General features: G+C 52.0%; 1 protein-coding gene across 4 annotated transcripts in view; it reads left to right on the top strand.

The window, feature by feature from the left end:
• The first annotated feature begins 891 nt into the window (after positions 1-891).
• Positions 892-23904, top strand: part of CACNA1H (calcium voltage-gated channel subunit alpha1 H) — a 221445-nt gene continuing 198432 nt past the window's right edge. For 2 of the 4 annotated variants that reach the window (XM_068699495.1, XM_068699493.1), the window contains exons 1-2: positions 892-1349; positions 1678-1976. In XM_068699495.1, the coding sequence (XP_068555596.1) occupies positions 1693-1976 (284 nt within the window). In that variant the 5' untranslated portion in view covers positions 892-1349; positions 1678-1692. The remainder of the gene's footprint in view (positions 1350-1677; positions 1977-23904) is intronic. The other 2 variants (XM_068699494.1, XM_068699496.1) reach the window with 1 other exon arrangement.

The following is a 23904-nucleotide window of genomic DNA, read 5'->3' as shown; positions in this document are numbered from 1 at the left end:
TAATGAACTCACTCTTTTAAAAGATTCCAGTGGAGGGGAATGTCTCTAGCTAACATTTTTAATCTCTCTTTTCCCCCCTTCCACCTGCAGGACGTGCAGATAGAATTTGCAGAATCTGAAATAACTTAAAAGAATAAAACTTCCTAAGCAGAGTTTAAGGGGACGGTGCCTGTAACGACTTTCTATTATCTGTTTATTCTGATCCCTCCGAGCTAAGCCCTTGAGAAGATTAGCTACTCAGCTAAAAATCACTGCAGTTTGCAGAGCCGATCTTTATTTATTAAAACGCTCCGACCTCTACCTCGGGCTTATACATTTCTTTATTAAAACTAATGAATTAATGCCCCGGAGGCAAGCGGGGGTGGGCGGGGGGCCGGGGCAGCCCCGCAGCCCCCGTGGGAGCGGCGCCGGGCGGGTTCCCACGCGGCAGAGCCCGAGGGGGGGGGGATGGAAATAGTGGGGGGGGGGCACAGGGCCAGCAGGGCCCTACCGTCCCCTTAGGGTCCCGGGGGGGTCGCAGCTGCCCCCTTTGGGATGCGCGGCCCCGGAGAGCCCGGCGGAGCTGGAGCCTCGCGGCACGGGGCGTGGGACAAAGCCGGAGCCCCCCCAGCGGCATCGTAAAGTCCTGGGGAGGGGGGGGGGGGAGGAAAGGGGTTCTGCCTCCCCCCCCCCCAAATGAGGGTGGCTCCCCGGAGGCTGTGGGCGCCCCGCATCGCCCGAACAAAGGCAGGGGGAGGCCAGCGGTGGGAGGGGGGGGCACGGGCAGATGCGGGAGCCCCCCCCCCCTTCCCTCCCCTCCGGGGCTGCCCCGGCTCCTCCCGGCTGCCCGCCCCCGGCGGGCTCCCAGCCCCCTCCGCCCCCGCTTCTCTCCTCCCCTCTCGTCTCCCTCCTCCCCCGGTAAATCCGAAGTTTCCTGTTAAGCACGGGCGAAGCTTTGCAAAGCGGCTGCTGGGGCTGCCCGCTCGCTCCTTGGGATTACCGTCGGGAGAGGCTCGGCTCGGCACGGGCACGGCACGGGCACGGCTCGGGGAAGGGCCCCCGCCCCCGCCGCCACCTCTCCTCCGCCTCCTCCTCCTCTTCTTCTTCCTCCTCCTTCTCCTCCTCCTCCTCCTCCTCCTCCCCAGCCTCCATCCCCGCGGGCGGGCGCCGCACGCCGAGTCCCGGCCCCCCCCCCCTCCACCCGCTGCCTTCGCCTTGCTGGGGGTGTGTGTGGGGGGGTCCGCCGCCTCCCTGCGCCCCCCCACCCCACCCCACCCCACCCCAAACCCACAACCCCTCGGCAGCCCGGTCCCATGTGAACCCAAAGGCACGGCTATGCTCCTGGGGGCACCGCGCTCCGCCGAACTAAGGTAGGACCCCCCCCCCGCTGCCTCCTCGCGAACACCCCCACCCCCCTTTAGCAATACCCATCCCCGAAAATTAAAAGCTGGGAGCGGGGAGGAGAGAGGGAAGGGAGGATGGATGGATTGGGGAAGAGGAGGGGGGGGGACACACATCAGGTTTTTCAGGGGGGTGGGAGCGGCCGCGCCCCGGTGGCGACAGGACCCCCCCCCTCTTTCCCCCGGGGGCTGCTTTGTGGCGGCTGTGAGCGCCGGGGCCAGGTGGGAGCCGCGCCCCGCTGCCGGGGGAGGGGGGCGGCCAGCGGCTCCCCCCTGACCCCCTGCCCTTGCCCCGCAGGTCCTGGCCGCTACCATGAGCGATGGCGAGAGCCGAGAGCCGCGGGCGGCCGGCGGCGAGGTGCGGGTGCCCATCCCCGTGGCGCCCCGCCGCCCCAGCGAGCTGCCGCCGGAGGATGCCGGCTCCGGTCCCGGCGGTTCCCCCGGTGCCGGTGGTTCCCCCGGCCGCGACCCGCCGCCCGAACTGGCCTCCGAGGAGGAGGAGCAGGTGCCGTACCCGGCTCTGGCACCCACCGCTTTCTTCTGCCTCAAGCAAACCACCCGCCCGCGCAGCTGGTGCCTCAGGCTGGTCTGTAACCCATATCCTTTCCCCGGGGGGACAGCACCCCCTCCCATACCAGGAGACCCCCCCTCTCTGTACCCGGAGCACCCCCCTGGGGTCTGCGTCCCCTGGCTCGCCACCCCTGGGATGCTCTGAAGTCCCCGGGGTGTCCCCAGCATCCCCATTCCGTGCTGTCCCGGTCCCAATCTCCTGGGGGGTACAGGGGGTTCTGCCCCCACATCATCCCTATGGGATGCTCAGGGGGTGTGCGCCCACGTTTGCTACCCCCTGGCCTCGGGGGGGACATGGCACAGACCCAGCATCACCCCCTGGGTGGCACCGGGGCAGGGGGATATGGGGTGTCCTGAGCCGCAGCCCCCCCTGCACCCACATCAGGGAGAAACCCTTTGGCTTTGCATCGCCCTCGGTGGGGCCGGAGGGAGCGAAGTTTGGAGCCAGCCTCGTATTTATTTTAGACGCGGTGGGGAATTTCAGACAGGCGCTGCCCCTTCTGCTGTTTATATAAGAGCCGGGAGTGCATGTGCGCCTTCTCGTCGCAGGGAAATGGAGCGGCTTGGAGTTGGCTTTGGAGGGCACATGCCTCGCTCGCCTCGTCCCAAAAACTCCCCTTGGCTTTTGTTCCTTCCCAACTTGCTGGCGGGGGAGGAGGAGGACGGCCAGACCTCGAAATCTCCCCCTCCCCCGTGTCCTTTACCTAGTTTATTAATGTTAAAGGAAAAAAAAAAAAAAGAGCAGCCTGTTCCTCTCGGTTGTGACATGCGGAAAACTGAATTTTACCCAAAATGCTCGCGTGAAGGCAGAGTTGTCAGTCTGTCTTGGTGATCTTCAAAAAGTGAGCTTTCAGCTGCGCTCCGCACGTCAGCTCGGCAGCATTGACATTGTGCAGATAATTAATGCTTTTACCTATCCCTGCTACCTGCCTGCAGCTTGCTGCCTGTATCCTGCCGCTGCTGTTAAGAGCATTATTTATTAATATGGTTATTATTGATCTCCCTTCAGTTAACCAAAGAAACCTGTGTGCATCTGAGATCACTGCTTTCCACAGCAACACCACCAAGCCGGGTGTTGTCATTAGGAGGAATTGCACAATCCTCCCCAGAAAGCTGCCTTAATCCGTTATTAGGAGAAATCCTTGGAGGGAGAAAACCCCCAATTGTTATGGCCTTGAGTCTCCCGTCGATTAAACAAGGTTTATGTGAACTATTGGCTTCCACGGGGAGATTTCTGCTCTCCACTTTTGCGAGAGGAGAACTGGGCTCTCCCATGTGTGAATGGGAGGGAGAAGTAAACAAGTAGCAGCTCTCCGTGGTGATGCTTCAGCCGTAGAAATATTAAATGTGGTTGATGGTTCCCTACCAAAAAAGTGAAATACCAGGTCCTCGAGGGGCCCGGGGGAGGGCACTGTGCTCCTCTTATATCGGAGGTGGGGGTTGAGGCTGATCTGTTCCTTCCAGCGTGGGTTATTGTGTTCCCAAACTTTGGGGGCATGCAGGAGGGTGAAGCCTGGGGTTTTGGCAGCGATTTGTCACCCCAGGAGGTGCCCTGGGTTTGGCGTCCCCAAAAGCTGGTGGCAAAGCAACCTGCAGCTGGAGGAGAACAAAGCAGCCTCACCGCTGAGGTTTTTGGAGAAGTGGAGGCAGGTGTGCGCGTTGCCGCTGGAGGGTGAGGCTGTTTTTTATCGTCGGGCAGAACTTTGCGTTTCAGCATCTCGCCAAAGAATTCACGGGAGACCGGATTCCTTCATAAAACTTCCCCGTATGACATAATATCAGATGGAAATTGTGACGGTTGGTTAAGAGGGAGGCAGAAATCTAATAAAACCGCATAAGCCCCGTCTTAGAGCGTTATTGCTGTTGGAGCTGGCGTGTTGTGGCTGGAGCTGAACAATGCTCGCGACGCATCGCAGCGAGAGGGACGAGCTCCTGGCTGGGATTTTTCCCCTTCTCTCCCCTCCTTGTTGCCGGCAGTCCCGCACGCGGCGGTGAGAATTATCTCTTGTGGCTGCTCTGAAGTTTCTTGGCGAGAGCGCTCGTCTTGCTGCTGCTTTGTGTTTTCTGAAGCTGCGTCGAGCGACCCCGAAGCGAGATGTGGTCTCGCTGGGGAGCCGGTGCTGTGCCCGGGTGGTGCTGGTGTGTGTCGGGCAGCTGGCATCTCGGTGCTGAATGCTGCTGCCGACGGCTGGGAAGCTTGGAAAGCAGCTTAGCTGGGCAGGCAGCTCGAGGAGGAGCGCGGGCGGATCAGTGCAGGAAGGGCAGAGATTCCCCGAGTGCCTGTCCCGCAGAGACAGAGTCACTTGGAAGAGAGGAGGGAGACACAAAGGTGGCTCCTGGCCACTCGTGCAGTTCTGGTGACTCTTCCTGCCTATGTGAAAGCAGAGATCTATAAAGCATGATAATGAGCTTTGTTTGCATTAAAATCTCTGTCTGGTATGGAGAGAGGGGTGTAACTGTGGTGTCTCTTAAAATCTGTGTCTGAAGGGCTTCACTGAGGTGCTTGCTCGTCTGGGAAGCACCAAACCTTTCTGTACAGTTCCCTCCTTCAGTGGTGCTTTTTGCTGTCCTTTGCTCCCTTTGGGATTTACTGGTGGGGGGAAGCTGGGGGAACTCTCCCTCTGCGCCCCTAATGCCTGCGTCCCTCCTTTCCCCCTGCCTGTGGACTATTCCCCGGTGTGGGAGCACATCTCTGTGTATCCCCCATGGGATGCTCTGCTCCAAAACTCTTCCCCCTGCCACCAGGCAGAAAGACTTCAGCTCTGTACCCCCAGAGAGTATGGAGGGTGTCCCATCCAGTGTGGTTGGAGTCCCATTTGCAGCGGGGCAGCCCCATGGGATGCTCCTGGCAGAGGCAGGGAGCTGCGCTGTGGGGTTTGCCCCATGGACCTGGGTGCACGAGCATCCTAAAAAACAAATGTGGCCACAGCACGGGGAGGGCTGAACGTCATCAATCCTGATCGCTGGAATTGCGAAAGCAGCCCAGCCGCTCTGAATATTTCTCGTTAGCAGAGATAGCACAGACCTGTGCCCTGCAGCAGGTGGAAGTCCTACGCCTCCCAGCCAAAAGCGTGGTTTGCCTCTGGGGCTTAAGCAGAGGGGGTTACTGCCGGGCTTAGGGATGGCTATAAAAAGCTGCTGCCTGGTTCCCGGGGGGACAGGTGGGATGGGGATCAGCTTTCGGGGCTGGGAGAAAGCCTGGCTGTAGGCACGTGCCTGCCCGAGGTCTGCGGGGAAGGGGGAAAATCGGGGAGTGGGCAGATGGGGAAGGTGCAAGGTTGTGGCTTTAATAGCTGTGCTGTTTGGCAATGCGAGGAAGAACCTGTAAAAATCTCCCCAAAAACATTTGCATGGTTTTGTATTAACAAAAACGACAAGCTGCTTAATTCTCAAACAGCAGAAAGCAAAAGAGCTGCGAGGAGCTGATTTTCACACGTGGCAGCAGTAATCAAAGAGTTGTGCCCGTTAAACTTTAATCAAAGGAACAGAAAGCGCTCGGGCTTGCTCTGGGTCTGGTTCATGCAATGTTGCTGTACAGATGATTTTTTGTCAAGCTGTTTGCTATGTTGTCACTCTTGCATTTGGCTTTCCTAAGCGATGACTTCGGCATAGGAATCTCCTTACGAGCTCCAGGGTTATCTCCAAACCCGGCTTCAACCAGAAATTCACTTGCACGTGGTGGTTTAGAGCAAATGGGCAGCTTGGATGTGGTTCTTGTGACAGGGGCAGTGGCTGGAGTAGAATCCTTCACCGTCAAGTTATGTTGTATTTTCCTTCAGTTGGGAGCAGCATTTTTATTTGCCTTTTTTTTTTTTTTTTTTAAGGTATATAATTGGAAGTGCACTTACTTATTTCTCCAGTCCCGGATCTCCTACGTGGGGTTATTTATAGAGGCCTGTGGGTGGGGTTTTGTGTGCACGTTGGGTGCACAGAGCAGGATTTTGGCGTTGAGATCCCGCAGGGTCCTTCCCTGGCTGTTCACGAGCCGGCAGCTCGGCTGAAGGACTGTGTGCACGGAGATGCTCTTTTTGGGTTTTTCTTTCCCATAGACTTTTGCTCTTGCTGATGTTTAGCCCCATGAAGTGCCAAGTGACATTCAGGTGGCCCCTGGCTGTCCGTGCGCCTTGGGATGGATCCTGCCAGGGGACCAGGGGCTGGCTCGAGCAGCGTAAGGCAGGGCTGTGCTGGCAGGAGCACCATCAGCATGCAGGAGGTAAAGCAGCTGGAGAAGTGAATGCTGACTCCGTGGCCCTTGCCAGCGTGTGGCCGAGGGGGTCTTTGCTGTGTGGCTGGCAGGGGACACGTGCTGTGACCCCAGTTGCACGGAGCAGCACGCAGACCTGCTTCCCATCACAGCTCCGAGTGGCAGCTGGGCAGCGGGGCATCCATAAGGCCAGAGGAACTTTGCTGCTTGTTTCATGATTCATAAAAACATTTCGTGATTCATAATAGGTTCAGTTCTGTGTGCCTTAGTCGGGGGGAAAAAAAAAACCCTCCTGTGATTTATTTTCTCAAGTGGCTACAGAGCTCGTTGGTGCCAGCGGGTTTCTGTGGGACTTGGCTCTGTTTTCCTATTCGGGTAGAGTGTCTGCATGCATCAAACCTGACTTTTTTTTTTTTTTTGTATTATTATATATTTTTTTCTGAAGTACGTCCCCTTGCACCACTTGCAAGTTGCCCTTACAAGCACTTTGGGGCAGCCCTAACGCTCACACTCACGTCCTGCCTGTTATTTCCAGCCATTCCTTGGTGTAGGAGTCTAGAAGTACACTTGGGTGGTGGAAAATAAAAAACACGTATTTCATGCAAAGTGGTGCAAGTGATCTGCGTCTAAGGCTCCAGCCTGTGCCATGTCTGGATTGGGCTGAGCTGCGTGCTCAGCACTGTCGTGAGTTGTGCTCTGACTCGAGGCTGGCTTGTTTCCATCCCTCGTTGCACAAGTTTTGTGCACAGGCTCCTGCTTCTGCTGCAGTGCTGCAATTTGTGGCTTTGGGCTTTGTACTGCAAGCACGTGGAGGTGTGGATGTAAGTGACTGTGTCTGGGCTCCCGTCAGTTTGGTCAACTTCATTTGATTGCATTCTGCTTCGTAGCTGGCGTGCTTCAGTTTTGAGGAGCTTTATCAGGAAGCCTTTGCTTTTAATCTGGCCCTATTCAGGCTGTATCCTGACAAGTGCACTGGGAGGCTTTGACCAAATCATAATTTGTCATCTCCGAATATAAATATTGCAGTGAAAATATTTAGCGTGCTGTGGAAAAACCCGTTACCGAGTAGCTGTATTTCTGGCCTCATCCTGGGAGCTGCTGAGCACCCACGACGCCCACTGAACGTGGTGAGAGGCGCAGGTGCTGCGCACCCAGCAGCAGCTCCCACTGAGTGACAAGCAATTAGGAAACACAAGTAAGAGGAGTCTTGCAAATTGTAACTCGTCTAAAAATATGCTGTCCACATGTGTTTTTAGCTCCTTTCATTTCAGCGTTCTGTGTTGGCTCAATACATCTAATCAAGAGTTTAGTCCTGGGTTTCCTGTTTAGGATCAACAGACAGTGTCTCAGTTGGCCTCTCCCCCTGGCACCACCAAAACCCGTCAGCCCTGACCCCCTAATTTCTGAAGCACTGCTCATTGTACTGCCATAACATGCTTTTTATTCCCACCTTCTAACCAAGCTCATGGGTAAGGGTTGGAAATTCCCTCCCTCTGCAGAGCTGAAGCTTTGAGATTTGGGAAGGATGTGATGAAGCAGCTGGGGAGCCAGGGGTGGGCTGCAGGTGTTAGTGGGTGCTTGGCTCCTGTTTTCAGAGGAACTTCTGCAACAAAAGAGGTCAGAGAGCTAATTGGAGGAGTGCTTGTAGAGCAGGTGGGGTTTTGCTGTGGTTCTTTGAGGCAAAGATTGGTGAGTGGTGACACCTGTATGAACTCAGGGGTGTGAATGTAGGGAAACCAGACATGGATCTGGTGCTGGTGTCCCAGAAGAGAAATGTGAAATTGTTGGGGGTGGGGGGGAAGTCTGGCCAAAGTGTGCAAACTAAATCAGGAGTATAAATAATGAAAATGAGATTTTAGACTTTAAAAAATAACTTTCAGCAAGTTGTGTTTACCCCTGCTCCTTTCCTCCCCCACCCAGATCTGCTGCAGCCTTGCTGAGCGCCACTGGGGCTGCTCCCGGGACAGTTGATCTCTGTCCCTTTGGATTTGGGTTTTCCTTACAGGCTGTGTGCACTGTGTCAGGGTTGTACGAGTTTACCCCAGCATTGTCCCAAGTCAGAACAGCAACAGGTGTGTAAGAGCAGCTTTAATCTGCAAATGCACTTGCTCCCCAATTCTTCCTTGTTCCTGAATTTACCGAGTGTTTCTATTTCTAGAAAAGCCAATTGATTCAAAAGTTAACTCTCTGTATCCACACACAACTTACAGTATCTATAGTTTCACAGAAGGTAGTTGTTAATATAATTTTAGAATGTGTTTGTGTGTGCTTTTCCTTTTTCTGCTATTTTTTAATCAGTCTGTATTGGATATTCTTGCTGAGAGAGATGCTAACTTGTTGCATCACATTTTAGTAAAAATTACTTGTAATATCTGTGAAATATCTACAGTTCACTTTTTGTTTTCAGGCTGTAATTTATTACACATCAGAGCCATTAATTTGCTACTTTTCATGGCATTTATGAGATGCATCCCAGACTGCACTTTGTAAAGTTTTTCAATTGCCTTCAGATTTCTCACCTCTCAAATCTGGTGGGAACCAATAAATGCAGTTTCAATTTGCAGTTTGTTTACAAGTTTGCCTTACGTATTGAGACCATATGTCCTTTTTCCAGCACGTCTAGATGCCAGATCCTTAGAAATGTGAAGCAAAGTATTGTTGGAATTGCACTCTGCTGGTTAATGGGAGCAGGAGATCAGAGCTCAGAGTTGGTGTCTCTCTTTCTTTGTTGTAGATGAATTTTACTCAGTGGAGCCCCAGACTGGATGTAGATCTTTTCCTGATAATCATACAGCTGTTTCTAAGATTTTTTTACTGCATTTTAGTGCACTTTTTAAAATAGAAGAGTAGTTTTAATAGTGTTTTTTTTTGTTTTTTGTTTTTTTTTCGAAATAATTGAGTTTAGGTAAAGAGCAGTACCTTTGCAGAGCCACAACAGGACTGTGACAGCCAGCCCTTGTTTACCTTCTCCTTGGTTTTTGTCACCGCAGTTTTGGGGCTGGGGCTGGCAGCCTCCACCCAGCTTGCTTGGAAGCAGGATCGGAGATTTATCTGACATGCTCTCTGTAAATGACATGTTTGGAGTAACTCCATTAGAGCGACTGGGATCGCATTAGTTTACAGTGAATGAACTCTGAATCATGTTTCTGTGTTGTTTATTTTTAAATTGCTTCTGCAGACAAGCAGCACTGCGAGCTGCCTACTTACAGAGCTCCGATTAGTTTTCCGCTGGATTTCACGAGCACGTAGCTCGTGATCTGCTCCTTCCTTGTGCTGGTGTAAATCAGGAGGGGTCCCCGGCTCTGTGGCCTGCGTGCCCAGAAGCATGCGGGTGGGCTCCGCTCTTGCCCCACGTTCCTCCGTAAATTCAACCCGCTTGGGCCCCCAAACTGTGCCGCAGCAACCTCTGCTATTGGCGTCGAAACTCGTGCAAGAAATATGTTACCTCTATTTGCACAGATGTTTTAAGGGAACTTGAGCTCGGATTTTGCCCTTAATTCTTAAGGTAGCATCTGGCATTCGTGTCCAATCCATTAATCCCGCCGTCGAAGCAGCATTGTGATTTTAAATAAGGCATACTTTTAAGTGAATATTTAGCTCCCCGGGATGGGAGGGAAGTTATTCCATGATCTCCCCCTAATAGTTAATTCTAAGATAACTGGGAACAACTTAAAATCATCAGGGTACGCGCTGTATTTCTGAACTAGCAATTAGGAGTCATCAGGCTGCATAGAGACAAATTGGGAGTGAATTAGAGGCTGATGAGCTCTGTGCAGGGCTCCCAGGGCTGCTCGCAGCCTCCTGCCGCAGCGGAGCCTTGGAGCGGTCACTCCAGAGGGGCCTGACAAGATGCAGCTGTAAAAGACAATTTCCCTCTTTCTTTCCCTTAATAAAAAATCTGTTCTGAGCGCTGTACCAGGCAGGCTAGTTTTGGCAATGGATTAAATGCGCAGCTTCGAGATCTAATTTTGCCTGTTTCAACTGACAGATGGAAATTGTGTGCTCTCACAATGCTACTAGTATCTCGCGAGTTTGCTCAGAAGCAGAGCCTCTGGAAGCCATCCGGAGAAACCAGCCAGCCCCGTGTGTGTGTACGGCTCTGTGACCGCGGGTCCTTTAGATGGAGAGGTCGAGCCGCGGTGCTGCTCCGCGCCTGTTTCCTCCCCTTTGTCCTGCAGACTAGGAAGAGGATTTGCCTCGATTCCTAAGATCCCATTAAACCTTCCTGCAGAAAGTAAGCCACAAATCGTGGTACTTGGTGCCTGGGACATCTGTCGTGTTCCAGAAGGCTGGGATGCCTGGTGCTCGGGACAAGCAGGGGTGTCTCAGAAAGGGCTGTCCCTTGGGGCCCTCAGGAAGCTCAGCGCAGCCAGCTCTTCCATCCCAATTGCTCTGCGCTGTGCCCCTGCGGTTGTTTTGATTTTTCTGTTGTTGAGCTGCACAGGGCTCAAACCCTCTGAGGTTTGCGGCGGGTACGCAGGTATTTGCACGGAGATCTGCGCCTGTCTCGGAGGAGCTGCAGCCCAGGTTTCTTCTTGACGTGGTTAAGGAGAGGAAGGATAAGCTGACACCTCTCTCGTTGGCAGTGACAGATAGGGGAAGGGATGAAGAGCTCGCAGGGAGACAGCAAACCGCAGCTCTTGGTGCTGCAAAGGGAAACTCTTTGGGCATGGTTTGCAGGAACAAATGATGGAAAAGCAGAGGAACACACAAATACAGTGTGTGTGTCTGTGTGTACAACATAATACGTATCTATATCTCTTTGCTTTTGTTTTTGTGGCTTTTGTTTCAAGTAGGATGGACTTTACTTTGTAAAGGAACAAAAGCCCTTCTTGTGCAGGTTGATAACAAACAAGCTTATTCCTTGGTGGGGTTTGTCTGTGAGGATGTGCTCACATGGATGTGGGGGTGCTGCCTGGAGCCCTGGGGTGAAATAATGAATCCACGACAGCTTTGTCACTGACTTTGGGTTCCCACCTGTGGAGAAGCAGCGATGATGGTTTGGAAAAGAACCCAAGTCTGTTCTTTCACCCCTTGCTCTAGGTGAGGTAACTTCAGTGCCAGCAAGGCTGATGGGTCCAGGAGCAGGATTTAGCCCTAAACACACAGTGTATCCCCAGCCTCTTATTACCAAGCCCTTTTGTAAGTGTGTTTGTGCAGAGCCTGTAATGGTATAATGTACACTGTAATTTTGTTGTTAAATCTGAGCCACTTTGGCATGGTGGGGACTAGACGGCTTATAGCGATTGGAACATTAGGGCTTATTGAATTTCATAGCCTGGGGGATTGAACCGCACAGAGCAACTCTTGGAAGAAAATAAAAATACCCCATCCATTTCTCCTGAATTTCTTTTCTAGGATGATTTTTTTCTCGAACAGGCTTGGACTTTTGGGCAAGGGCAGAGGGTTGGGGGGCAAATGCTGGGATGGTTGCTGGGCCGTGAAAGAGGCTCTCAAGGAAAGAGGCCTGGATCTGCTCCCAAGGACGCTGGTAAACGCCATGCCTGTGAATATGCTGGGGTTTCCTCCACCTCGCTGCTGTCAGCTCTGGCAGTGGAATGGAGGCAGAGTTTTCCCTTTTTCAGTGATCCCAAATATCATTTCTGCAATTCCAAGTGTGTGCCTGGGCTGTAAACACTTCTGTCATGCTCACGTCTGCAGGGGCTCTACCAGACACCCTGGTGTAAACCTGGACCCCGTGGGGTTTATGGGGCAGTGGGGAAAACCCAGTTGTGGTTCTTGTGTGCAGAGAGCCTCGTGCAGGGCTTGTGAGCACCCAGTGCTGAGTCTTACACCTCGTACCCTGCGCTTGTTCTGTGCCCCGTTAAGTCCTGATGTGGCTCTGCAAGGCAGAAGCTGGTTTGGTTTCTGCATGCTGCTGTGCCCTGCTTCTCTGTCAAGGATAGGTAAAATGCTTGCTTTTGGAAATTCCTATTTTTGGTGTTGGTGTGATCTGGAGCCTACCTGCTCTGGGCAGAAAATACGCCGTATTTCATATGGGCTTGGAGGAGACTTTTCTGATAACAATAGTTTGCTTCCACTACTAAGCATACTCTTGAATTGATCATTTGGCATTTTAGGAGGGGGTCTTGGCCTGCTGAAGCTGTGGGCAACTCATTCATTGAGACCAGGGTTGGGGAGTCTCGTGTGTACCAGCCCTGCTCTGATGCATCCATCCCCAGCCTCCAGCTTCATGCACCTGTTAGGATGAACTGAAATCTTCACCCTGCTGGAGCAGAGTGTGCTGTGACTGGAAGAAATCAGTGCTCAGCCATAGCAAAATGGAGGGTCTTCTTAAAGCTGTATTTATTCTGTTCTTACATTCAAAAAAATTTTTTAAACGTGTCTCATTGAAACTTCCCAGGCCCTGCTGAGTCATGGCTGTTTTCTTGTAGCTCCGTTGAGTTTTTGACAAGAACCCACTAGGCTTTCCTGTGTGTGTTTGTCAAGGGATGGAGCTCGCAGAGCTGCTTCTCGCATGCACAGGCAATCAATTATGGAGCCCATTTGCTGTTCTCCTTATTCACGTTTGTATCAGGGCAATGCTTAGGCTGAGCCCAGCACCGCTGCGAGTGCTGCAGGGGGCATGGTAAGAGGCAATTTGGGGCTTGGGGAGCTTCAGGGAGGGAAGAATTTCTGTATTCCTACAGAAAGCAGGAAGGGAACCAAAGCCAAGAAGTGATGAGGTGACTTGTGAGGAGCTGTGCAGCAGGGTAGAGATGGATGTTGTCTCCCTAGGAGCTGCCATTCCTCCTGTGAAGCATCTCCAAAGCAGCTTGCTTCCTTCTGAGCACTAACTTCACCTAGGAAGCAGTTAAGAGAGATGAGTACTGATTTATGGAGCTGTGCACTGCATGTGGTTGGTGCTCTCCAAATGCTCCAGAACTTCTGATCCCTCCAGTGCAGGCTTCAGGGGGGCAGGCGGGCAGACTATGGAGAGGGAATAACCTCAGCCAAATCATGGAAAGCTTTGGATGTTGCATGGGCATCAGCAGTCCTGTCTTTCTGTGACCTTCTCTGCTTTTTACTATTGCTTATCTGAGACCAGTTCCAGCACATGGGCTGCATGGGCTGGGAGCTCCCACCACAGAAGGATGCTTTCCTGCCGTGTTCCTGCGTTCCTGTAGTCCCACTGCACCCCAGCGGGGCTGCTCGCTTCGGCAAGGGCTGTAGAGTTTGCCCTTAAGCGAGACAGGCAGGATCAGGTAGGCAAAATCAATCCCCTGCCTGCTCCGTATCGCTTTGTCCTGATAAGCTGTCAGTTTAGCTCTAAATGCTGCGTTTGAAAGCACATCGCTGCTCTCCAGGATGGGTCAGTGTCAGCAGCAGTATTAGCTGAAGGATGGATTTAAGCCACCAGCTCGTCACAAGAAAGGGGAGCTACATCTGAGGCATCATTCCTTGGCAGCCTGTGATCTTTCACAGGTTGGAGAGAAATTTGCTCGGATAAAATATCCTCGGCTACCTCTGAGTCAGCCCTGCAGTTTAATGCCGCCGCTAGTAGCGGGTTGTGGCGGTGAGGAGCCGGAGGTGCAGATGAGGTTGGTTGGAAGGGAGCTTTGGTTTGCCAGCTGGGTGAGGGCTGACCCCTGTCCTGGTGTGAGGAAAGAAGGGGACACAAAGGGGACCCTCGAGCCACTCCACAACCATGCTTGGGGCAGAACCAAGGCACACAGGACCCAGGCTGTCCCTTCGGGGTGGTGGTGCTGCACAGGGTCCCTGGATGTCCCATCTGGGGGTCACATAAGGACCGTGTTCAGGCTGCCCTTAACCCTGCGTTTCCTGATGTAAGCCAGAGCCGTTGCCTTGTCTGAACGCTGGCTTTGCGGCAGGGGTGATGGATTGCAGCGTGAGCTTTACCACCCTTCATCGCTGCTTCCTGTGCTCTTTTGGCCCGTTATGTTCAGTTCAGTCAGAGTTTATTATAAATAACTTCAGATAGCAAGCTGAAATATCCCGGGCTCGCTTTTTTTTTTTTTTTTCTTGGCAGTTGCAGAGTATGAATCGGCTTCAAGGCAATTGAGGTATTTTAGCGTAACATTTACAGCCCGTATCTATACAAAATGTGACTTGTGTTTATAGAAGTGTGCCTTTAACAGTCTCTTATCAAAACATATGGGACTCTACAGTTGGATGCTGGGGTTCCTCTAAAGCATTCCCCAGACAATACAGCTCCACATTGCATTGTCTTGTGATGTCTGTAGACATGACTGAGTCTGTAATTCTACAAATCCAGTCATGCGCCTTCCCAGTCTGGCCTGTGGTGCTCACTTCTCCTCCTCCAAGCGCCTTGCAAGAGCCTCTGAAGCTCCCTTATCGCCGAGTCCTCCTTTCGCCCGTGCACGTCCTTGGCAGCCAAGGCAATGTCACGATGCAGAAAAGCACATCGTGCAAAACAGGATAAGGTATCAGCAAAACGGAGCGGCGGGCTGACATAGCGCTATGGTTGGGAGCAGCTAGTGGTGAGTAAGCCCGGAGAAACGAAGCTTGCATTTTTTTTCCATGCTGCAGGTCTCAAGAAAGTCTGGTTTCGGGGCGATTGCTCCTTGTTTGCATGGCGTGCCCTGGGGTCAGGCCGGGCACCGGGTCATCAGACCATAAAACAGGGAGATGTCCTCCCACAAAGACCTCCGTGAGTCAAGGAATGCGTTTGGCCCCAGGGACATGTCCCCATCCGATCTCATGTTGGATGCTGTCCAGGTTTTATGCGACTTAGATGGCTCACGGTGCATTTCACCTGCTGTGGGGAGGGAACTGGCTGTCCATGAGATGCCCTCTGCGCCGTAACACCCGGACCAGCATCCTTAAAGAGGTGCACGGCCGTGTTGCATTTAATTGGGCTGCCAAGAAGAACGAGCTCTCTGACTCTCATCCCGCAGTATTGTTTCCTTTGGTACACTGTGACACCCTGCCCTTGCTGGAGAGCTTGAGAGCCTTCCAAAAGCTTCAGTTTCTGATTCAGAGCCTGTCCAGGCTTCCATCTCAAGCTTTTTTAGTTGGTAAATTAGAAAGAAAGTTTGTGCAAAAAGTGGCCTTCCTGGGGAAGTTGTCCTCTCCAGCCCACAGATTTTAATGGGAATTGGGCATACTGAATCTCTAGTTGGCTACGCAAATCTGAATTGAATCACGCTTCCTCAAGCCCGAAAAAGGTCCTTTGTTTGTCTGGGTGCCTGGGATGGCCCTTAATGCTTGGGTTTATATCTCATGCCTATTTGTCACAAGTATGATTGATCCGTTTATTTCAAGGCATTGTTTGCAGAGGACTCTGGCGACTTCAGGAGGATAATGCTCTGTGTCTGAGCAGCATTGTCTAAATTAAGTAATGAAGTTGTCTGGCTGTGGGAAGAGTCTGGTTTGCCTTCCTGGTGGGTGTGAACACTTAGATTTACACAAGTTGACGGGCTGGTGGCCCAGGCCATGCTGCAGCTCCCAGGATGGACCCATTGGCTCCCAGTGCCTCCTACCAGCCTTTGGAAGGGATGATAATGGGTGACCCCACTGAGCTGCCACTTCTGGACCCAAATCCCAACATCTGGCAGCCCTTGGTGGGACCATGCAGCCCCTTGGATTCCACATATTTTCCAGCACTGTGTTTTGGGCATCACATAGCTGTCCAAAACAGTGTCCTACAGCTCTTGTGCTTGCTCAGTGTCTGGGCATCTCCAGCTTTGCTCTTGTATCTCCTTGCTGTGTCTGGGTAACCTCTCCTACCAACGCAGCTGGATCTTTGTGGTTCTGGTGGTGCTCAGTGTCTTTTGGCTGGAGAAATACCTCAGCCATCATGTGGTTTTCCTTGGGTCCCCTCCAGCAGGAAGGGTGGCTCCGCACAGATGTCCCCTGGCTGCAGCATGACAGCTTCTCAGGACCTGTCTGTCCACTAGATGTCAAACCTCTGCTGCAGAAAGGGTGCTCCAGATCGCAGGGAAGGTCACAACCACAGCCAGAGTGTCAGGAGCACAATGGGATTTGAGGTCTGACACGGGTGGATGGCCACTGATGGCCTCGCTGCCCGACTGGGCAACGTGTGGGATTTCAGCTGGCTTTCCCTGGGGACCTGCTTGCGATCGTATCTTGCCTGTACCCCAGTTTTTATGGGAAGCACCTGCTTTAACATGAGCAGCTACTGGTCATCGTGAGCGTGATTTGGAGCAGCAATGAAGTCTCCCCGAGCTGTTGCAAAGTGGATGGGGCAGGAGCACAGACAGGACTGCTACTCACAGGCAGGCTGCGTGTCTATGGTGCCATTGCTTGCTCTGGTGATGCTTAACAACTTGTGGCAGGAATTTGGTGTTCCTCTTGTCATGATGTTTTACTTTCCCTTGCTTTTTGTTTTCCTTTTTCTTCTGCTTGTTTGTTTCTGCCCACAAGATGGGAGATAGATGAACTTCTGGGCTGGCCCAGTTGCCTGTCTGTGATGGAGCCGTCCCCGCAGACATGGTTGTAGTTTGGAGCATCACTTACATTCCCCTGCGTGTGTCTGACCCCTGAAGGCTTGGCTGGGCTCCACATTTGGGTGCCCTGATGGAAGGAAGGATGGCAACTTCTGCAGATTTCCAAATAGCCCAAACTCTGCTGTGATCCCACCACACCAGGGGTCCTGATGCATCCAGCCCCTGGCACATGCTGCTTGACTTGTCTCAAAATTCCCATCAATCCATATCTCCTTTTGTCTTAAGAAAAGTACATCTATACTTGTGTGTTCCTTAGTTAAAGCATGAAGAGAAGATTCCTGGTTGGGATTATTTTAAGTCTCTGAAATTATTCATGAGGCTGCTTTCCCTGATTTATGACAGTACCCAGCGCATCGCCATGTAAATGACTTTTAAATGGAATGTTTCAGCAGTTTTATAAGAATTCCTCATGTGAGGGAAAATAAACAGTTTGTCATTTACCAGACTGTATTTGATTATTAGATTTGTTACTATAAACATCAGGCTACGCTTCCTTAAGCTGAAGCTGCCGGAGATGTATGAGTTCAGAGAGCCGTAGTGTTAAATAAAAACTAACCTGACGTGAGAAATCAGCACAGGATTGATCAGACCCATTCCCTGCTGGCCAGATAGATGCTTCTTGGCCAGAAATGAGTATCTGATGTTAAGATTAAGGAGACTCCAATTTTTTTTTACATCTTGTTCAAAGAGCTCACAAGGTGAGGGGCATTGGGCTAGGTGTCCTGGGGTCCCGGTAAGGCCTTGGTATTCCAGCTCTGTGCTCCGTATGGGTCTTGTGTGGTGTTTGAAGAAATTAATGTGAAGTGGCAAGCAGGGAAAGAAATGTACAGTGCTAGGGTAAAACCTCACAGCTCTGGTGAGAGGATGGGTGGGCAGAGCTTCAGTGGTGTGCACCAAGGCATTTTATATACAGGCACCGGAATGGAAGGGCCTTCTTATGAGTGGAAAAATAACCATGCAAATGCATCAATCCCTTGTTACAGGGGTATAAAATGCCTGGATAGCAGGTCTAGAGAGTAAAATGCTAACTCAGTAACCGCGTGGCAGGTTAGGAACTTCTTATTTGGCTCATCTTCTTCCCTCAAGTTTAATGCATCCTGCATGGAAAGGAGTTCTCTGTAATCCCAGTGACTTGGAGGAACATTGGGGCTGGAAGGACTGCAGGGAGCATTTGAGAAGGGGCTGCAGCTGGGTGCTGGGCTGGCTGTGTGGTGAGGATGTGGTACAACAAGGGACACCTGATGTCCTTGGGCCCTGGCACCTGCAGTCGGTGATTTCCTGGTTCCAGCACCACATCTGCAAACCCCAGCCCCACGTGCGGGTGGCATTGGTACATCCCCAGGGTGCCTGGAAGGGAACAGAGCTGGTACCAGGACGGGAACAGAACCAGAGACCCATCTCCTGTCACAAGGCCCCAGGCGGCTCGTTGATCCCGTCCCCGCCGCCCTGCACCCTCTCACCGGGAGCGAGCAACGTGAGCGAGTTACAGACAGAAACGGGCAGGGAGAAAAACCAACCATGAAATTGGTAATCTGAGGAGCTCCACGAGGGACGAAAGCGCTCGTTGTTAGACACCATGTAATTGCATCGCGGTGCCCGTGGTTACAGGAGCCAGCCAGCCTCGGTTTGCTCAGGAGGAGCCCTCCTGCCTTCTGCAAGCATTTGCGGGAGCAGGGCTGATGAGAAAAGTGTGTCCCCTCTCCCACTGCAGCAGGACTGGCCGTGATTCCCCGCATCCCAAATTCTTCCTTCCTTCCTTCCCGCTCCTCAGCAGAGCTCGGGTTGGCAAGGACGAGAGCCAGGGAGGGCAAGCGGGGAGCTCGTGCTTCGTCTGTCACGGGAGTTTAACCGGAATTAGCGGCAGAGCCGAGCGTTGTGGGTTGGGCAATAAATTCTGCCGGGAATATGGTGTTTGTCTGGGTGAGCTGTCACAGGGACGGGCTTTGCACAGGGGGTGACGAGCTGCAGGGCAGCCTGGGGAGGAGGCATCATCCCAGGAGGAGCTGCCTCCCCAAACCATACCTGTGGCTGTGCTTCGAGACCATCCCAAAATACTCTGAGGTACCTGCAGCAATGGAAAGCAGGGGCTTGATGCCACCGTGGGACCTCGGCTGGGGTTTTCTCCTTTGCTTCTGGTCGCTTTTCCCAGTGCCTGAGATAGGGAGCTGTCCCTCGCTGTCCCTGGGGTCCATGCCATCCTGTGCACACCCTGGGCTCTTGCGGAGTAGCAGGACTCTGGCACCAAACTTCTCGGGGGTTATAAATCGCGTTTTTATATGCAGACTTGTTTTGCTGATTCTTTTTATTCCCCCATGAAAGGCTAATGCTGCCCGTGTTGTAAAAATAAATCTCTGCCCTCTGCTTTCCGGACAGCAAAGGGCCGGTGTGTTAACAGGAGGGAGAAAGGGAGAGCTGGAGGGCCAGCTGCCAGCAGGATGCTCTTCTCCCCTGGCGCTCCGAGTGCCAAGATGCCTTCAGCCGGCTCCACGAAGGCTTTTCTGTGGTGCCTGCGCTCCTCCGGGGCTTTTGTTGTCTCCAGCCCCGTGAGTTGATCCCGATGGCGCGAGGAGGGGGATGTCTGCTGGCAGAGGGGGTCCTGGTGGTGTCCAGGTGCGCGTCTTCTCCCCTCAGGACCTATTTCATTGTTCTGCCTGCCTCAAAACATGGCCTTTATCTCCCCTTGCTCCTTAAATGAGGCTTTTTGTGGACATTTTTTAGAGCATCTCTTGCTTTTTGTCAACAAAACAGATTTTTTTTCTGCTTTTAACAAGGAAAACAGCATGTCCTGTGTATTTATCGTCTCAGAAATTATCCTTTTAACAAGAAAAACAGCATGTTGCTATGTATTTATCCTTTCAGAAGTTATCCTTTCAGAAACTTTGGATGCCTAGGGCTGTGCTGAGACTAATTCCAGGTTATCCCAAGTGTTGTTGTAACAGGTATAGTATAGTGTCCTCTTTAAGCTTAGCTCGTTTCAGCGTGCTTATGGCAGGAACCCGCACGTGGCTTCGAAGCGAGCGAGCTGCTGCAGCAGGCTGGGGTTTCCTCTCATTCCCTGCTGGCGTTTATTCACCTCCTGGGAGGCTGCAGCAGCCTGGGGCCGCTCCTCAGAAAGTGCTGCTGAAACTCCTGCATCCCCGTTTAACCCCGGGATTAACACTGGTGGGATGTGCTCAGCAGCAGTCCTCTGCTGGGGGAGCCGCTCTGCTGAAGGACCGTAGCAGGCTTGGGAGGGACCGTGAGGAAAATTCGTGTATTGACACTAAAACCAAAAAAACACGTTGAAAAACGGAACCTAGTTAATGCCTAATGACCATCTATTATTTCCCTTTCCCTTACTGTTTTAAAAACAAAGTGCAGAACTTGTAATACTCGGAGGATCACTTTCGGGTATGCAGCTGTGCTGTACATAATATGCAGCACACGTTCACGTTCAAAAACCCAATAAAACTGGTAATTAGCCCCTGAAACAAATTAGAGCAGAAGATACAATTTTATTTTACATAGTGCCTTTTCTGCAAACTGCGTCTCAAAACACGTTGGAGAGTTAAGTAATGCAGAGCTTAAATAATAAGAGCACTGGGAGAGCAAATTAATAGAAAAAGGATGGATATCTCTGCGAAGCAGGAGGATTAAGGTTGGAGGAGCGGAGTGGAGGCCGTTTGTGTGGGTGCCATGCAGAGTTTGGTGTTGCCCCTCGTGTTTTGGTTTCCCTGGGTGTTGAGGAGGGGATGTGTCTGCCTGTGTGGGGCAGGGAGGTTTTGGCACCGGGCGCAGCGCAGGCAGGGCGAGCAGAGCGGCAAGACGGATGAGGTATGTGCAGCAGGCTATAAAACTAAGGAGGGCAATTTTGAGCCAATTTGTTCATCTTTCCCTTTCATGGCTGAAGACGGAGTGGCTGTTGCACCGCGGCGCTTCCCTGTGCTCCCTCTCTGCCTCATTGACTCAGCAGCTCGCTTTAAATCTCGGCTGAAAGCAGAAGTTTTTCTCCTTCCCTATAACTCTCGCTCTTCATCTCCGGGCTATTATTTTTAACGCTAACTTTGTAGCTGCATTTAACGCTGGGCAGTGCCGTGGGGATGCAGCCAGGCTGCAGCACCGTGGGCAGGGGGCAGCAGGCATGGCCAAGCCTTGTCACCTTCTCCGTCCTTGGGGCTGGTAAATCCTCCAGCAGACCTGAACGCTCTGGGGAAGCTTGGAGAGTGTGGGGAAAAAAGTGTGAAAGTGTGCACGCTTTCCATGGGGCTAAGGGACCTAAGGCATTGTCTATGTGTTGCCTTGCTAGAATGGAGCTCGGATATGGGCCAGGCTGCTTTTGCATCATCAAGAGAATGAGGAGAATTTTTTTTTTCTTTCTTTTTAAGTTTCTAAACCAGGAATAAACACCCAGGCTGAGAAGCCTTGTGTCATGGGCAGAAGAGAGCTGCTGCAGATTGCAATGCCTTCAGGATGCTCTCAGGACTATCCCCTTACTCTCTTGTCCCCATAGGAGCTCGTCTGTCCCTCTCCCCTGAGCTGTCCCCAAAAGCACCTTGAGTTTTCAAACCCGCAGCCTCAGCTGACATTCCTTCTTGCTCCCTGTGTCTTTGTCCCAGATGGGTTTGGTTTGTGGAGTGGGGCAGAGGGAACAACCCCACACCTGGAGACCTTGATATAGGGCTGGGTGTTCACAGGTCTCTGCGTGGCCCCTCAGAGCCACCAGGACATGGGGCTGAGCCAAGGGAGTGGCACCAGGAGTCAAAGCTAGAGGAGCTGGCGGTGGTTTGGGGTCACAAGGAGAGTCCTGTCTGGGCCCAAACGTGGAAGCTCGCATTTCCCTCTTTGGTGGAGGTGTCTGCAGCAGCAGCACGATGCACCATTGATTTTCCTTGGATGGTTACGAGGTGGCCGTCGGCCAGCCCGCGGGACCTGTGCTCAGGCTGCTCTGGTGCGGTCTGCTGCTCCGGTGCTTTGAGGGCAGCTGCTGCATCTGCAATTTCTCAGTTTGTGTTTTGTTTTTTTTTTTTCAGCACGTCAATCTGAATGTTTGTTTGCTATGTGAAAGCCGAGTTGTGTTGAAGGGGAGTGCGGATGCAGTCGTGGTGTGAAGGATGAAAGCAGGGCAAGGCTGCGGGAAGCGCTCTCTGGGGCAAGTGAATGTGTATGGGGGAAAAGCATATCAAGCTTTTTTGGGTTCAGAGTCATAGCTTGAGCAAAATGTGCAACTTTTGATACAAAAGCTGGTGATTTTTGTACTGGCATGCAAATTACCCATGAAGATCCTGGGAAGGAGAATGCGTCTGCTCCTGACTGTTGCCTTTCGCAGCTTGCAGCGAGCAGGGTTTGTGTGTGGCTGCTCCCTTCCCTGGGCCAAATTCAGCCCCTGGTAATCTGTAGTGTCTGGTAGTAGAGTAGTAGTGGGAGGGAGAATCAGGATTTTTCACAAAGCAGCAGTTTTTAACATGGGGTTTACGCCTAACTCGGCATCAGAGGTGCGGTGCTGCTGCAGGGAGGACACGGTGGTGACCTTGCAGGAGGCTGGGTTTGTGCCAGTGTTGCAGACTTGATGGCTTTCTACAGCTCTGTGTGAATGATGACCATTAACACCACAAATTTTAACGTTAACCATGGTCAGGTGCCTGTTTTGGCCAGCCAGAGCTAGTTGTCTGGGGGTAATTGAACACCTGGATGACCACAGCAGTTGTCTTACAGAAATCCAGGGCTGCTGAAAATTGGGTACGGAGAGTTTTCATCTGGATATCTCAGGGTGTCAGACTGGGGAGTTTTAGGCTCCTGATGCTGTTATTTCTATTACTGAAGAAAGAGGATTTCAAGGTCCCCATAACCCGCTTCTGACTGCTCTCCAGTTCGGGTTTGCTTCCTCGCGCAGCCAAGTGCTGAGCTCAGGTCTTGGCAAACATTTGTGGCTCTGCTTAAAGTTAGAGAGAAGTGGGAACATTTGGATTCTTCACATTTAAAGCAATCTGCAAGGTAATACATTTTGGTGGACTATCCTTCCCTGGAGCAGCTCACGGAGAAGGCACCGGCTTCCCCCCTCTCTGCTTACCTGCTGCTGTTTTGGGGGTGTGAAAAATTTCCCTTGTCCAGATGGCTAACGAAGTCAGATGTGTGTGAGCTCAGTTGGGACATGGCTTTCCCTATGTTTTTAGGCCATTTATAAACTGAAAGAGGCCTGTAGGCCTTCTGTAAGCTGAAAGATGAAACCATCTCCTGAAGCTATGCTGTCGAGATTCAGAGTGATTTTTTTGGGAACCTGGAGCAGTTTTCACAGCGCTTTTAACTCTTGCTTTAGTCTGATGGGATTTCTGCATCTTGTTATGCAGTGGATAAAATAGTGTCCTTGAGGAAAGGAATCACTCTTTTATGCGACTTAAAATATCTACGTTTCTTCTTTTCTCTAGAAGCCTGCTTATGTGAAATTGGGCCATGGTGATAGGTACTGGAATGATGGCCCTGGAAATGAAGTCTTTGTTTTATAGGGAAAAGCACAGCTTGGGCAGAAATGGGGCAAGAAATGGAGCAAGGTGTCTGATCAGTTTGCTCCTACCCTTGAAAGAGCATCTGAAGAGGATGGGTCCTCCACAGCCTGGAGTCTCTGAGTTTGACAGCAAAGATAAATTATCAGAGCACACTTGGGCTGAAGTGGGGTCTGATCCTAGGAGTAGTTAATGGCTGAAGTCCTTCATCGAGCCAACCCCTCGGTGCTGCCCGTCGTGGTGTCAGCACCTGCAGCTCTTCAGCATCAGCCGTGGCTGCCCAAAGGCTGCCCCACACAGTGTGAAAACCAACCTGGGGACAGAGCTGTTGCTACCAGCTGACCTTGACACGGTGACATTGCTTTGGAGATGGTTCTGTGTGCCTTCATCGAGGCATGTGTGCTCACAGGATGGCGGGGGGAAAGGGCTCTGTCAGAACAGGCACTTCTGCAACGTGTCCCGGGTCACTCAACCCTCCTTCACCCCCTTAATGACCTTCCCAGGCTGCGTTACTTTGATAACTCGAATAACGTGGAGTTGAAAAGGCACTGAAATAGTCCAACCTGTCCATGCGGCCCGTCTTCAAAGTGACATCCTGCCCTCTGAGCTGCTGAGGATCGTGTACATTAAACGGCTTCCTGGAAAGCTTTGCTCTTCAAGGCCATGGTAGCATTGCAGTGCTGCAATTTTAAAGGCCTGCATTAACCCAACAGCAGCATTTAATAGGACAAAACAAGTAGCATTTAAAATCCTTAGTCTAATCCTACCCAGGGTAAGTTGTTTTTAATTCTGCTTGTTAAGTCAATTAAGCAGCACTGTTAGGG

This window comes from Anas acuta, chromosome 15 (assembly GCF_963932015.1).
Source record: "Anas acuta chromosome 15, bAnaAcu1.1, whole genome shotgun sequence".
In the NCBI taxonomy this organism is placed as follows: Eukaryota; Metazoa; Chordata; class Aves; order Anseriformes; family Anatidae; genus Anas; species Anas acuta.
This window is presented reverse-complemented; position numbering and strand designations above follow the sequence as displayed.